The sequence below is a fragment of the Trichosurus vulpecula genome, chromosome 5 (genome assembly GCF_011100635.1).
Source record: "Trichosurus vulpecula isolate mTriVul1 chromosome 5, mTriVul1.pri, whole genome shotgun sequence".
NCBI classification, from domain to species: Eukaryota; Metazoa; Chordata; class Mammalia; order Diprotodontia; family Phalangeridae; genus Trichosurus; species Trichosurus vulpecula.
This window is the reverse complement of record NC_050577.1, coordinates 249,696,645-249,712,609: the sequence shown is the minus strand read 5'-3', so window position 1 is coordinate 249,712,609 and position 15,965 is coordinate 249,696,645. Positions and strand designations below refer to the sequence as shown.

At 41.1% G+C, this 15,965-nt stretch overlaps 1 protein-coding gene across 1 annotated transcript in view; it reads left to right on the top strand.

Moving 5' to 3' along the window:
* MYRFL (myelin regulatory factor like) overlaps positions 1–15,965 on the top strand; it is a 183,062-nt gene that overhangs the window by 116,653 nt on the left and 50,444 nt on the right. The window contains exons 14-16 of the mRNA XM_036760731.1: positions 11,183–11,346; positions 13,826–13,893; positions 14,806–14,817. Coding sequence (XP_036616626.1) covers positions 11,183–11,346; positions 13,826–13,893; positions 14,806–14,817 — 244 coding nt within the window. The remainder of the gene's footprint in view (positions 1–11,182; positions 11,347–13,825; positions 13,894–14,805; positions 14,818–15,965) is intronic.

Below are 15,965 nucleotides of genomic sequence, written 5' to 3'. Positions count from 1 at the left end.
TCCCATGACCCCATACCCCCTAAGTGTACCACCAATCCTTGTAATGTATAAATGATAGTAAGCTTGGATTTGGTTTAAACCCTATCTGGATGCATATTGTTATCAGTAGTTTCCGATATTTCAAGTAGTGGTTTGACATTTGGTGGCTCATACAGATTCTTCTTCTTTATGGTGGTCATTTTGTCCCAAACTTCCACAGGTGAGTAGGAAGCAAAACCAAGTTGATTTCTTTTGCTTTTATTTAATACTTTTGGTATAAAAGGTTTGGTGGGGGATGTGACATTTGTTATTCATTTATATTTGAACCTGTCCATTTTTAGCCTTTAAAAGATGTTTCTTAACCCTTCTACAAAAACAAAATAAAACAAAACAACCCACCCCCCACGATGGCAATTTAGGCATGATGTCACCTGGTGGCAATGGGATTTCTATCTGTGAGTAGAACTAACAGGCACATGTTTTGTATTAGATTCCAACTGGAACTGTCTTCTCATACATACAAGGGTGGCTAGGTAGCTCAGTGGAGACAGCTCCAGGCCTGGAGTCAAGAAGACTCATCTTCCTGAGTTCAAATTCGACCTCAGACACTTACTAGCTGTGTGACCCTGAGCAAGTCACTTAATGCTGTTTGCCTCAGTTTCTCTATCTGTAAAGTGAGCTGGAGAAGGAAATGGCAATCCGTTCCACTATCTTTGCCAAGAAAACCCCAAAAGGGGTCATAAAAAGTTGGACACGACTGAAAATGACTGAACAATAAATCTCATACATACTTTTTAAAACCATGAATTTTCTACACGGTATTTGTAAATATATAACTGCCAAAATGGCTAAACTTAAAAATTTCGTACCTGTTAGTTCCAAAGAGATATTTTTGAACAACTTTCAAAGACATAGACACTCACTTCCCAATGTGGTACCATTCTCACCAATCTTTCAATTTTCCTTTATCTACCCAACCTGAATCCTAGCCAATTGTAAAACATTATCTATTCTACAATGCTACACAAGCTAAATAAATAATTGGGGAACAAATGAATGAATTAATGAAAGAATTTCAGTTTTTAGCACATGACAGATCTGAACCCATAATGCAGGAGGTGCAACATGATGTGAAGCTATTCTACTGGAATGCTGGAGATAAAGATTTGTATTGAAATTCGATATTGTTATAAAGTTCTTGAATGAAATGCAAACCTGCCATATATGGAATGAATTGTCTCAGGAGGTTCCTGTCCCTGGAAGTCTCTAAGCAGAGGTCATTGCTAATGGGATTCATGCTTTGGATGGAGGTTGCGTTAAACGACCTCCGAGATCTTCCCAACTCTGCCTTTCTAGGACTCTATATACCTCTCTGACTTTGATTTGTAAGTGCTGATTCTTTGGTCCCTGATGTTTTAAAAGACTACAGGGTGTCCCCAAATTCCTAGTTCAGTTTTAAACTGCTTTGGAGGATTACAAGGTATCCTAAAAGTCTTAGCATAGGTTTAAATTTCGATAGCACTTAAAACTGCATTAAAACTTTTGGGACACCCTCTACTATGGCAGAGGCAGCTTTTAGAAGACCTGACCAACCTTGGCGCCATCAACAGTGAATCGTACCTGCCATTACTGACCACTCTCCCCAATGGCAAATGTAGATCCTCATCACCATTCTTTGGAATATAAAGAAGCTACTTCTTCCGGGCAGGGTCCAGCTCCCTCAGTCAATCAATAAGCATTTATTAAATGTCTACAGTGTGCCAGGCATTATGCTAAATGCTAAGGTTGCAAGTACAAAGGGTGAAACAAACTCTGCTTTGCAAGAGGTTACATCACAATGAGGGAGACAGCAAGTAGAAGTGTCGGTAGATACAAAATAAACATGGGGCGTCCCAAAAGTCTTAGTGCAATCTTATAGCTTAAATAGTTTAATAGCTTGCACTGGGACACCCTGTATTAATTGAATAGTACAAATAAATACAGAAAGAGCCTTAAATTTATTGTTGTTGTTCAGTTGTTTCAGATTCTTTGTGACCCCATTTATTTTTTTTTTTGGCAAAGAAACTAGAGTCATTTGTCATCTCCTTCTCCAGATGATTTTACAGATGAGGAAATTGAGGCAAATAGTTAAGTGACTTGCCCAGGGTCATGCAGTTAGTAAGTGTCTGAGGCTGGATCTGAACTTAGGAAGATGAAATTTCCTGACTCCAAGCCTGGTACTCTATCCATTGTGCCACCTGAATGCCCATATAACCTTGGTAGGTTCACCATATTTTTTGTAAAGGATTTATTGCTTGCCTTCATGTGTTCATAAACCCCAGACCTTCCCATGCTTGTTCATCCCTGCCATTTGTTGGTCTTCAATTGGGTATACCTCCCCATCCCTTGTTTCTGCTTTGAGATTTGTAATCAAATCAATATTAACATTGTATCTAAAAAGATCATTTCAATCCATTGTCTCAGGAGTTCTGCTCCTCATTTGCTCCGACTTCTTCCCAGATCAAAACACCCTTCCCTGGCTCAGAGCTTAGCACAGAGCTGGCACATAATAAGTGCTTAATAAATGCATATTGACTGAATAGGGACTGACTAGGCCACTCTATATGTATACACACATGTATGTGTATATCCACATATGTGTATGGATAAATGGATACTTATGTATCTCTCTCTCTCTCTCTCTCTTTCCCCCTCTCTCTCTGTCTTCTATGCACTTAGTGCCTTGCACTGTACTAATAAATGCCTAAAATGTTTTTCCATTAATTCATTCAATTAGGATGGTCAATGTTCCTTCCCTGAGAGACCTTCTCTAACTGGAGAGGGTTACTACTTTTTAACAATAGTAATAATTTATGGTGATCATTTATTATTTTGTTCATAAGTCCAATGTCAAGTTTACCTGACTGCTCTCTTGTAGTTCAGGAAATATTAAAATATTCTACAGATGTCTCTCTGTGTGGGATGATGGCAGAAAACAGTGCTTGAGTTATGTCTATAGATAGATTATGATGTCCAGGGGCAGAAGCCTAGCTATTGCAAGATTCTTAATAGGCATCCATATACCCATAAAAGACTTGGTGGATATTGCTTGATGATTTTCCTTGGCATCCTCAAAATCAATGCCATAGTGATCGATCAGGATGGCAGTAAAAAACCTCTCCTTTATTTCCTCTTTGAGAGGGACACTTTAGTTTATTTACCAGGTGAGTTATTTTTTACCTTGGATCTACCCAGAGGCACAGGCAAGCCAGTGTTGAAAAAAGTGCAGCTGACAGCATGCTCATCTCACTGCTGAGATACAGACAAGCAATCAGCCTCTCCCCTGGTTCAGGCCATCATCAGCTCTTACCTGGACCATTACAATAGCCCCCTGATTGGTTTCCTTGCATCCATTCTCTCCAATCTGCAATCCATCCTCTGAGCAGATGTCCAACTGATTTTTCCTAAAGCTCAGGTGTGACAATGTCACCCCTCTACTCAGAAATCACCAAGAGCCTTCTAGGATAATGTGGAAAAATTCTCAGTCTGGCTCAGAAAGCCCTCTATAATTGCCCCATTTGCCTTTTCATTCTTATTTCATGTTATTCTCTCATACATTTCCCCATCTTGGACAACCGGCTTGCTGGTTGTTTAATACATGTAGCATTCCATCTTCTGTCTTCATGTCTTTGAACGGGTTGTACAATGCATTCCCCCCTCTTCTCCTCAGGTTTACATGTAAATTACAAATGGATTTTTTTAGTCTTTCTCTGTCTCTCTCCCTCCCTTTGTCTGTCTTCACTTCCCTCCCTCTTCTTTTCCTTCTCCCTCCCCCCATCTCTTCCTCCCTTCTCCTCTCCCTACCCAGTCTCTCAGTTTGTATTAGTTTATATTTTAAAAAAATCTGGACCAATTATTTCCTTGGCATGGGGTACACCCAGTGAAAAAACTCTCACTAATTCAAACCATCAACTCATTATCTTCAGTGCATTCCTCTCATCCTTTCCTCTGTCTCATAGATCACTAACTTCCCTCAAAGGTGCGCTCAGATTTACTTGTAAGTTATAAATGAATTACTGATCTGTTTTGGTGAAGAATTTTTTTCCATGCCAGGAGTTCCCCACTCTAATTAAATCAGATAAGCTCTTCTACCTGAGGCTTTTCCTGATGTTCCTCCCCCATTTGAGTTGTTAGTGCCCTATCTCCCTCAAATAATTTCTATTACTTTGTCATTTTAAAAGGGGGCACACTGGGCTTGGAATCAGGAAGACTCATCTTCCTCAGCTCAAATCTGGTCTCAGACACTAGCCGTGTGACCCTGGGCAGGTTACATAATCCAGTCTGCCTCGGTTTCATCATCTATAAAATGATCTGGAGAAGGAAATGGCAAACCACTCGAGTATCTTTGCCAAGAAAACCCCCACAAGTTCGACACGACTGAAGCGATTGAACAATAATTTTTTAAAAAGTCCAGACCTATGATTTCGTTGGAGTACAAAAACTCCTCTACCAATGCAAATCAGAAACTCATTAATAACTTCAAATCCTAGAGAGTGGCTTTGGGGCACATAGAAGTGATAGCATTTGTCCATGATCTTACAGATTTTATTTGTCAAAGGTAGGACTAGGACCTAGATTGCTCTGACTCCAAGTCTGGCTCTCTGTCTTGTGCCTTATTGCCTTTCACTATTTTGCATGTTCTCTTTTATTTTAATTACCACACATGGTACAGTTCCTCCAGGAGAATGTAAGCTTCTTGAGGGCAAGGACTCTTTATTTTTGTCTTTGTAACCCCATCACCTGGCACGGTGCCTGGCATACAGTAGGCACTTAATAAATGCTTGTTGAGTTCGAATGGCTTCTGAGGCCTCCTCTAGTTCTAAAGCTGAAATCATAGGAATTTTGCCTTTAAGCCGGATGACTTGTTCCTGGCTGTGACGCCCAAGGTCGCATGAGCCTCACAGGTTCATTATTCCTGGCGCATGAGCAGTCAAGTCAATAAAGATGGTCTAGAAGGTCTCTGCGGTTGTCTGATAAGCCAATTGCTACCTGTCCTTCGAAAGTTCCTCCTTCCTTGGGGATGAGTAATAATAATAAAGATAATGACAAGCAGTTAAAAGATGCCTACTATGTTCTAGACACTGTGCTAACAACTTTGCAAATATCATCTCATCTTTATCCTCACAACAATCCTGGGGAGTAGGTACAATTATTATCCCTATTTTATGTTTGAAGAAACTGAGGCAGACAGAGGTTAAGTGACTTGCCTAGGGTCACACATCTAGTAAGTGTCTGAGGCTGGATTTGAACTCAAGTCTTCCTGATTCCAGTCCCTATCTGATGCTCCTGGTGTGGAAAATCCTTCCACCAAACTAGATCAGCACTTCATTTGTAACATTTCCAGAGAACTGACTGACTTGCGTATGTTCACGGTTAATGTGTGTTGGACGTTGGATTTGAACCAGGTCTTCCTGGCTCTTTGGCCAGGTCTTTAATCAACCAGATGAATCCAAGTCAGGTATGTTTTCCCTATGAGAACAACACTATGGGTTATATTCCTATCTATGGCCTTGCTGCCCACCTTTTATATATATGACTATAAACATTCAATTATTTAGTCAACACAAAAGACATCCAAAATTGATTGAATGAATGAGCTATTAATGGCACAGATATACATTATATAATACAGAGCTATATTAAGTACATCAAATAGATTTAATAGGGCAATATAATAACTTAACACAGACATTTATATTTCATACAGGAATCAGAGTGCTGGGCTGGGATGAGCTCTGGATTTGGTGTCCTAGGGCTTAGACTGAAATCCTAGCTCTGCTACATCCTACCTACTTGACATTGAATAAATCTCTTCATCTCTAAAAGAAAGGATTGGATTAGATGACCTCTAGCATCCCTGTGACTTCTGACAAGAGTGACCTTCACTATTACCTTTCTTAATTCGAGTGCCTTCCCTCTGTTAATTATTTCCTATTTATCCTGTCCTATCCTATTTATCTGGGCTTGTTTGTGTTTGTTTCTCCCATTAGATTATAAATTCCTTGAGGGCAGGGATTGTCTTTTGCCTCTTTTTGTATTCTCAATGCTTAGCACAGTACCTGACAGGTAGTAGGTGCTTAATAAATGCTTATTGATTGTAAAGCCCTGTAGTCTGAAGGCTTACTGATCTGAGAGTTTCTGAACATCTTGCTTCATGGCTTGGGAGCAGAGACTCTCAATTCTAGGACATCCTATCAAATTGGAAAGGCTTAGAGTACTGCCTTGATAATGAATGATACATGTCTGTTGCCTGCAGACTAAGTACAAAGAAGCAAGAAAATGGGCCAGCCAGGCATGAATTTATTCACCATGGCCACTCATGAAACCGTCTACTAAGTAAATGCAGTCTGCATTGGTGGAGGTAATAGCCACATGGCTCAAATCATGGAGCCTATTGGTGATAATAGAATCCTTAGCCCCCTTCAAGGCTCACCTCAAGCTGCACCTCCTGTGTGAGGTCTTTCCTGATCCCCACAGCTGCTAGGGCCTCTTCACCCCCTTTATGTATACTTTGCATATCTTTACTTTTTATATATTATATATCTCTGTATATAATGTTCCTCCTAGTAAGAAGTTAACTCTTTGAGGGTGAAAGGGAGGGGTAGGGAAGGGAAGGGGAAGAGGGAAGCACCAGCTGGCCCTCCTTGGACTGGACTTTGCCATGCTCCCAGGAAAATTCCTCATCAGGAAACTTAACATCATTAGTACCCTCAGTACTCTCTGCGCCTCTGATTGGAGGGCTTCCAGGTAGCCCAAAGCCTGAACTCTTCCCAAAGCCTCCATTGAAAGAGGGCTCCCAGACCAGCCTCTCTTCATTACCCACCAGTTTGCACTCCTTAGACCAGCCTCTCCAGTGCCTCCCCCCTCTCCTTTCTCAGCCCCTTTTTCTTTTCAGTTTCCTTTTGTGTATTGTCTTCCCCTTTAGCTTATAAACTCTTTGAAGGCAGGGATTGTCTTTCTCTTCATATTTGTATCCCTAATGCTTAGCACAGTGCCTGGCATACAGTAGGTGCTTAATAAATGTTTATTGACTGACTGAATTGAGGGTATGGACTGTTTCATTTGTCTTTGTAATCTCCAGTGCCTGGTACAGTGCCTAGTGCATAGCAGGTGCCTAATAAATGTTTATTGATCATTTGTAGTACTTTAAGACTTACGAATATTTTCCTCCTAGTAAATCTCTGAGGCAGATTATCCCCCATTTTATGGACAAGGAATTTAATGCACTTGATTAAGGTCATACAGATAGAAACATTTTGAATGTATGATTCTTGTCTCCAAATCCAAAATACCATTTCTAGTACACTAAGCTGTCCTTGTGAGTACCATATTGTATTGACCAAAGTCCTTACCTTACTTCTCTGTTATTCCTGCCTTATTTTTTTACTGCTTTATTTATATATTTACTTACATTTACATATTTATTTAAATATTTACTTACATATATGATATATTCAGCTACATTCATACATTTATTTACATATTTATAAAATCCACACATTTATTTATTTACATATTTACTATTGATTTTTACTTCTAATCAAAGGTAAAGATGTAACCCCCATTAGTCAATCAGTCAGTAATAATTTATTAAGTGCTTACTATGTGCCAGCCACCATGCTAAGCATTAGGGATGTAAAGAAAAGCAAAAACATGGTCCCTGTTTTCCAGGAGCTCATATTCTAACAAGACAGAGAATAAACAAGTAAGCGTGCACATACACACTATCTTAGATTTATGGGAGGTAACCTGAGAGTGAAGGTACTAGCCATGGAAGGGACCTAGAAAAGCCTCCTGCAGAAGATGGGGGTGTGGGAGAAGGGAGGGAAATAAACATTAATATAGTATTTACTATGTGCCAGACACTGTGCTAAATGCTTTACAAATATTATCTCACTTGAGCCTCACAACAACCTTGGGGGGAGAGGGCTGTTATTCCCATTTTATAGCTAAGGAAACAGAGGCAGACAGAGGTTAAGTGACCTTCCCATAGCCACATGGTTAGTAAGCGTCTGAATTTGGATTTGAACTCAAGTCTCCTGATTCCAGACCAAGGGCTTCTTCCACTGAGAGCAGTTTTGAAGGAGGCCAGGGAAACCCAGAAGGAGAGCATTGCAGGGATGGGGAACAGCCAGTGAAAATATGTAGGGTGGGGAGAAGGAGGGCTCTGTGTGAGGAAGAGCAACCAGACCAGTGCCACTGGATCGCATATTATGTGGAGAGGAGTGAAATGTAAGACGCCTGGAGAGATAAGAAGGGGCCAGGTAAGGAAGAGCTTTAAATGCCGACCAGAGGACTTTAACGTAATCAGAGTCTTTGAATTCAGACAGACTTCCTCAGGAAGATTTTGTCAAATAGTGTGTATGATGAAACTTTGAGCTACTTAATTCATCATTCCTCCCTCCCTGCCTCTCTGTCTCTATCTCTGTCTCTGTCTCTCTCTGTCTCTCTATCTCTCTCTGTCTTTTTCTGTCTCTCTCTTACACACACACCCACACCCACACCCACACCCACACACACACCCACACACACAGAGGATATTTGCTTTTCTGGTTTTTATTTTTTATTGTTAGGGGCAGTTAGGTGGCATTGTAGATAGAGTGGCAGGCTTGGAGTCAAAAAAACTCATTTTCCTAAGTTTAAATCTGGTCTCAGACACTTACTAGCTGTGTGACCCTGAGCAAGTCACTTAACCCTGTTTGCCTCAGTTTCCTCATCTGTAAAATGAGCTGGAGAAGGAAATGGCAAACCACTCCAGTCTCTTTGCCAAGAAAACCCCAAAGGGGGTCACGAAGAGTTGGACATGACTGAACAAAAACACCAATTTCTTGCTATAAATTTCCTGGTAATAAGGATAAGCACCATAAAGTTCCTAGTTTACTCTTCTGCCTTGGAAAGCAGCACATTTTTCTGCCTTCTTGAGCTTCTCTTGGTATATCTGCTTTTTTTTTTGGAGGGGGGAAGGCAGGGCAGTTGGGGTTATGTAACTTGCCCAAGGTCACTCGGCTAGTAAGTGTGTCAAGTGTCTGAGGTCAGATTTGAACTCAGGTTCCTCCTGGTTCCAGGGCCGGTGCTCTACTCACTGTGCCACCTAGCCACCCCTACATCTGCTTTTAAAATGCATGAACCCGCTCTTATCTGCCCTGATTTTTTCCCAGTCTTTTTGAGCCCTTGCTCTTTTTGCCTTAAAAAATCCACCCTCTCAAAAATCCTTCCCTCTCAGCTCCCCATCCTGCATTTTAGAAGAGTGGATTGTAATCTTCACCAGAACCTTTTCCTTCTATCAACCATTTTAAAGGATTAAACCTGAGGTGCGACCATAGCATAATGAGACTTGTTCTAAAACAAATATATTGGAACTCTCTCAGTTCATTCGCTTCAAAGTAATCGTTCTTCACTTTTTCCATCAATGGGGTCATTAATCAAAACCATGTGGTATCATGTATAAAGAACTAGCCTTAATGTCTGAGTCATCTGGTTCAGCCTATTGTCAACCAAGCATCTAGTCTGCACCACCCCCAACAAGGGACCACCCAACATTTACTCGAAGATATCTCCTGAGGAGGCAATCTACTACTTCCCAAGACGGCCCATTCTACTTTTAGATAGCTCAAATTATTAGGACTTTTTTTCTCCCATCAATCTTATATCTGTTTCTCTGCAGTTTCTACCCATTCCTCTCAGTGGAGCCAAGTGGGGTTAAGGAGAACAAATCTAAACTCTCTTCCACATTAGAGCCCTTCAAATACTTGAAGATATCTATTCTTTCCCTCTGACCCTGTGGACCATAGCAGACCAATGCTGTCATGGGTTTTCTTGGCAAGGATACTGGAATGGTTTGCCACTTCCTTCTCCTGCTCATTTTACAGATGAAGAAACCGAAACAAACATGGTTAAGTGACTTGGTCAGGACCACATAGCTAGTAAGTGTCTGAAGCTGGATTTCAATTTGGGTCTTCCTGGCTCCAGTCCTAGTGCTGTATCCACTGAACCACCTATCTGCCCCACCTAGTTGTCCTTATTTTGTTGTGGCTGTTGTTCAGTCACGTCCAACTCCTTTTGATCCCATTTGGAGTTTTCTTAGCAAAGACGTTAGAGTGGTTTGCCATTTCCTTCTCTAGCTCATTTCACAGATGAGGAAACAGAGGTAAACAGGGTTGAGTGACTTGCACAGGGTCACACAAGTTAGTAAGTGTCTGAGATTAGATTTGAACTCAGGTCTTCCTGACTCCAGCCCTGGAACTCTAACCACTGTACCACTTAGCTTCCTGTTGCTGTCCTTTCCAGCTCCCCATACAAAGGACAAGCTCAGTCACCCTTGATTCTGAGTATTTTAAGCATATAGTCTTAGGGCTTAGGTAGGAGTTAAGCCAAACTGTAACCTATATGATTCACTCCTCTTATCCTTCATCCAGACAACCTAATGTGTATCTTGTCAGTGATATCTGAAGTCTAGTTTTGCAAGGCTTTAATGGAGAAAGCACAAATCAACATTCAGAAACCTCTCCTGTCTTTTTTAAAAAAATGAGTTTCAAATATACCATAATGCTAAGTCAAAAGAAATATTAAAATGTGAAACTTGACGATGGTGCCCTTCAGCTCCCTTGCTTGGCTCTGGGCTACAAGGGCATATTTCCATTTTACTGCAAATTGAATATAAGCACTTTTACAGACTAGCTGGCAATCTATCTAGAACGCTTTCTTGTTACAAGCCTCCTCAGATGTGTTCTGAATGAACTCAGGGACACAGGCATTTTTAAATATAGTTCTAGGGCACTGAGGTGGCAAAATGGATAGAACTCTAGTCCTGGAGTCAGAAAATCCTGAGTTCCAATCCAGCCTCAGACACTTACTAGCTGTGTGACCCTGGGCAAGTCACTTAACCCTGTTTACCTCAGTTTCCTCATCTGTAAAATGAGCTAGAGAAGGAAATGGCAAACCACTCCAGTATCTTTGCCAAGAAAATACTGAATGGGATTGGACAAAGAATCAGACACAGCTGAAATGACTGAAGAACAACAAAGTAGAAGGTGTAGCTGTCCTTCTCTGCATTGGGAGATGGCTTTTCCTTAGCTGGGGGTTCCCTGTAGTGACATCTGTCTCCAGGCCTTCTCTTTTTGTTTTGTTACTTTATGAATTTCTCTGTTTTTTTTTCTTATTCTAGGATCAGATCTTCATGGAGAACATAGGTGCAGTTAAACAGCTCTGTAAATTAACGAATAACCTTGAAGAAAGGATTGAAGAGCTAGAAATCTGGAGCAAAAAGCTGGCCAGTTTGAAGCGTCTTAGCAGCATGAAGTCCACGGCCAGCGGAGGGAGTTCACTCAGGTATCTTAGGGCTGGGGTAGTAAGAATAATCACTCGTGCTCATGTAGGGATTTCTGATTCCAAGGGTTGTTAGGTTGCTATAGGAGGTGGGAAGGTTGGGGGGTGGGAGAGTTGTTTAACAGAGGATAGCAGCATGGTAAAGAAGAATCAGGGCAGCTAGGTGGTACAAATGGATAGAACTCTGGGCCTGGAGACAAATAGACCTGAGTTCAAATCTGGCCTCTGACCTTCACTAACTGCATGACCCTGGGCAAGTCACTTCACCCTACTTGTCTCAGGTTCCTCATCTGTAAAATGAGCTGGAGAAGGAAAAGGCAAACCACTCCAATATCTTTGTCATGAAAACTCCAGATGGGATTGGATGAAGTGCTGGATATAATTGAAATAACTGAACAACAAAATGGAATGCTTGTTGAACATAGAGTCACAGGACTTGAGTGAGAATCCCAGCTCTGATATTTACTACTGGAAGCACAGGAGGGGAGAAGGGAGGGAAAAGGGAATATGTATTTATATTGCACCTACTATGTGCCGGACACTTGACAAATTTTATCTTATTTAATCCTCATAACAAAGGCCTATTATTGTCCCTATTTTACAGTTGAGGAAACTGAGGCAAACAGAGGTTAAGTGACTTTCCCAGGGACATAGAGTTAATAGGTGTCTGAGGCTGTATTTGAATTCAGATCTTCCTGACTCCAGGTCCAGTGATTTTTCCACTACTGCCGGGGGAGGGGGAATAGAGAAAGAGAATAGGGTCAAGGACTCCAGGCCCACTATCACCTAGCTGTCTTAATCCTGTCTGAGCCTCAGGCAGTTCTGTAAGGCATGAGTTCTTAGACTGGAGTTTGAGAACTTAAAAAAATTTTTTTGAAAACCGTTTTTCAATATAATTTTGCTCAGTTGATTCAGTCATGTCTGACTCTTTGTGAGCCCATTTGGGATTTTCTCAGCAGAGATGCTGGAGTGGTTTGCCATTTCCTTCTCCATCTCATTTTACAGATGAGGAAACTGAGTCAAACAGAGTTAATGACTTGCCCAGAATCACACAGCTAGCATATGAACCCATATTTGAACTCAGGAGGATGAGTCTTCCCGGCTCCAGGCCCAGCATGTGCCACCTAATACAATTAATTTCCTTTATAATTCTGAGCACCTTATTTCATGCATTTAAGACATTATTCTGAATTGGGTTTTCATGGGTTTTACCATCTGCCGAAGGGATCTATGACCCAAAAAAGATTAAGGACCCCTGCTTTTAGCTATGAAGATACAAGCAATCATAGCTTCTGGAGATACTGATGTGACCTTATGCAACACATGATAGAACCATTTTCACTGACTGACTTAAGAAATGATGAATGTTGGCATGAGGCAGAGCAGCCATGATACAATGTGCTGCATTTTAGTTGGGGTGACGTCTTTGATTATTCTGCATACAGCCTTTCAACAGCTGTTTACATATTTAGAAAACTCACATAGAGCACAGTTCTGCAAGGGGAGATTTGGCTTTACAGATTCAGGAGGTAAGTGTACATTTCCCCATTATTTGACTCTGGAAGAAATAAAAGGGATGGTTGAACAGCATTCACTTGTTCTTATCAAAGTCTGCTTCCATGAAAATGTCTTTAATTCTCCCAACTTTTCTTTTCTTTTCTTTTTTTTTGGAGTGGGGAAGGCAGGGCAAATGGAGTTAAGCAACTTACCCAAGGTCACACAGCTAGTAAATATGTCAAGTGTCTGAGTTCAGATTTGAACTCAGGTCCTCTTGACTCCAGGGCTGGTGCTCTACTCACTGTGCCACCTAGCTGCCCCTCTGACTTTTCTAAATTGACTTAAAGATGAAGTCTGTCTCTAAGTCACAAGAAAGTCAGAGTAACAGCTTCAGTGAGGGCCATGAGGCAATGTGGGATGTTGGGTGGGATACTGGACCCAGACTCAGGAAGATCTGGTCACCAATCGTGCCTCAGTTGCTTCCTAGCTGTGTGATTCCAGGTAAGTCACTTGCTTTCTCTGGGTCTCAGTTCCCTCATCTGTAAAATGGAAATAGTACCTTATACCTATCAAGGTTAATTCATTTTTTTTAAAATTTCTTTTTCTTCCTTCCAAGGTTCTTGAAAAGATCAAATGAGATAATGTATAAACTCTTTTATAAACCTTAAATTGCTGCCAAAGGTAGATACAGTTTAGCAACATCAGCAGTACTAATACCTGGCATTTATATAATGCTTAAAGGTTTTCAAAGCCCTTTAGAAATATTATCTCATTTTATCCTCACAACAACCCTGGGAGGTAAGTGCTGTTCTTATCTCCATTTTACAGATAAAGAAACTGAGGCAGACAGAGGTTAAGTGACTTGTCAGGGGTCAGGCAATGAGCGTCCAAGGCCAGATTTGAACTCAAGTCTTCCTGACTCCAGGTCTAGGGCTTTATCCAATGCCAGAAGTATTTGAATAGTAAAGAGGCTTCTCTTTTTCAGCAAATTTAGCCGAACCGGGGGAGCTTCTTCTGTAAGGAGAAAAGCTCCTGCTAAAACCAACAAGGTAAGTAGAATTAAAGGAATGATGAATCTATGCATTTATGTGTGCGTAAAAAATTATTTTGGAGAACATGAAAAGTAAAAATTTATTTGATTTGGATAAAAATGTTTTTTCTTTCCTTTCTCATCTTGACCCCTTGGTGAACCAGTTCAATTCTATACTATTCTCCATTCTCAAATCCTTTGGCCCCTTTGTTGTTCAGTCGTGTCTGATACTTATCAAGGCAAGGAGACCCTTAAGGAGTCTATTACAATAACAAAATCCATAGGAAATACAGGAAGGAAAGATCACTTCTAGTGGGGCTGAGAAGGATTCATGGAAGAACTGGGGAACTGAAGTACAAATAGCTCTTATTGAAAGAGCTATCAGAAAAAAAAAGCATTTCAGGTGGCAGGAATGGCATGAGCAAAGGTGCAGAGACAGGAGATCATCAGTGTGTTTGGGGAATGACAACTAATTGTTAGGCTGGAGTGCAGAGTATGTGTAGGAGAACATTGGGAGGAGAGATTGGTTCCAGAAGACCTTGAGTACCGGACTGTAATGTTTGGACTTTATTCGTTAGGTAATATGTAACCATTGGATTTATTTTGTTTTTTTCAGGGAAGTTTTTGTTGTTGTCGAATTGTTTCAGTCATGTCTGACTCTTTGTGACCCCATCTGGGGTTTTCTGGGCAAAGATACTGCAGTGGTTTGCCATTTCCTTCTCTAGCTCACTTTACAGATAAGAAAACTAAAGCAAACAGGGTAAAATGACTTACCCAGGGTGACACAGCTAGTAAGTGTCTGAAGCTACATTTGAACTCAAATCTTCCTGACTCCCAGCCTGGAGCTCTAGCCACTGTGCCACCTAGCTGCTCACGAAATAACATGATAAAATAACAGGGAAATTGCAGATAAATAACATGTTAAAAATAGGCAGGCCTGGACTGGAGTGCTTGAAGGGGAGAATAACCTGTTTGTCTCCTCTGGAAGGCATGTGCTTTGAAAAATGAATCTGAACCATGTAACAGATTGGAGAGGGAAGAAATTAGAGTTAAGGGGACTGCTCAGGAGGCTATTACAGTTGTCCCAGTAAGATCTAGAGAGAGTCTGAGCTGGGATGGTAGTAGTGGCAGGGGAGAGAAAGAAAGGGATGGATGGCAGTGAAAAGGGTGTAAAAGAATTGGCTTTTGAATAGTTACGGATGAGGAAAAGGGAAGGAGCAAAGATATCATTGAGGTTTTGAAACTGGGTATCAAAGAAGGATGATGAGGCCATTAATCAAATAGAATAGTGAAATGAGAATTGGCTGTAGTTCGAGGACTTGGGTTTGAATCCTATTTCTGGAGGAGGATTGTAGGCCTATTTCTGAGGCCTACAACTTGTGTGATCCTAGAGAAGCCACTTAGTTTCCTAGGTCCCAGTTTTCCAATTTTTTTTTGCAGGGGGGAAGGCAGGGCAATTGGGGTTAAGTGACTTGCCCAATGTCACACAGCTAGTAAGTCTGTCAAGTGTCTGAGGCTGGATTTGAACTCAGGTCCTCCTGACTCCAGGGCTGGTACTCTACTCACTGAGCCACCTAGCAGCCCCTAGTTTTCCAATTTGTTGAATGAAAGAGTTGGATCACATGATCTCCGATCTGTCTCCGATCTCCCTTCTGTCTCCAATTTTATGATCCTACAAAAATAATGGAGGTGGGGGTGAGGAAATGATTTAGGATGAAAGGCGATGAGTTTGGTTTGGGCATGTTTCTAAGGTGTCAGGGAAATATGAGCCTGGAATTTAGGAATCTCTGGATCATGTAATCCCAGAGTTGGAGGACGCCTCAGAGGCAAAAAATACCTGGAACAAAGCCCCTCTACGATAGTCCCAATAAGAAATACAGTTTCTTATTATGGTTCAAATCTTCATTTTGATAGATGTGGAATTTGAAGGACAGAAAGTTTAAATGACTTTGCCCGAGGTCCCACAGAGATCAAAAAAGGCAGTCAAACTTGGTCTTCTCATTGCAAATCTAGGGTTATTTTCTCTAACAAGACTGCCCTTAATAGGTTGGGGCTGGAAATTGAGACTTGGAAGACATCTGTTAAGAGTGGCTAG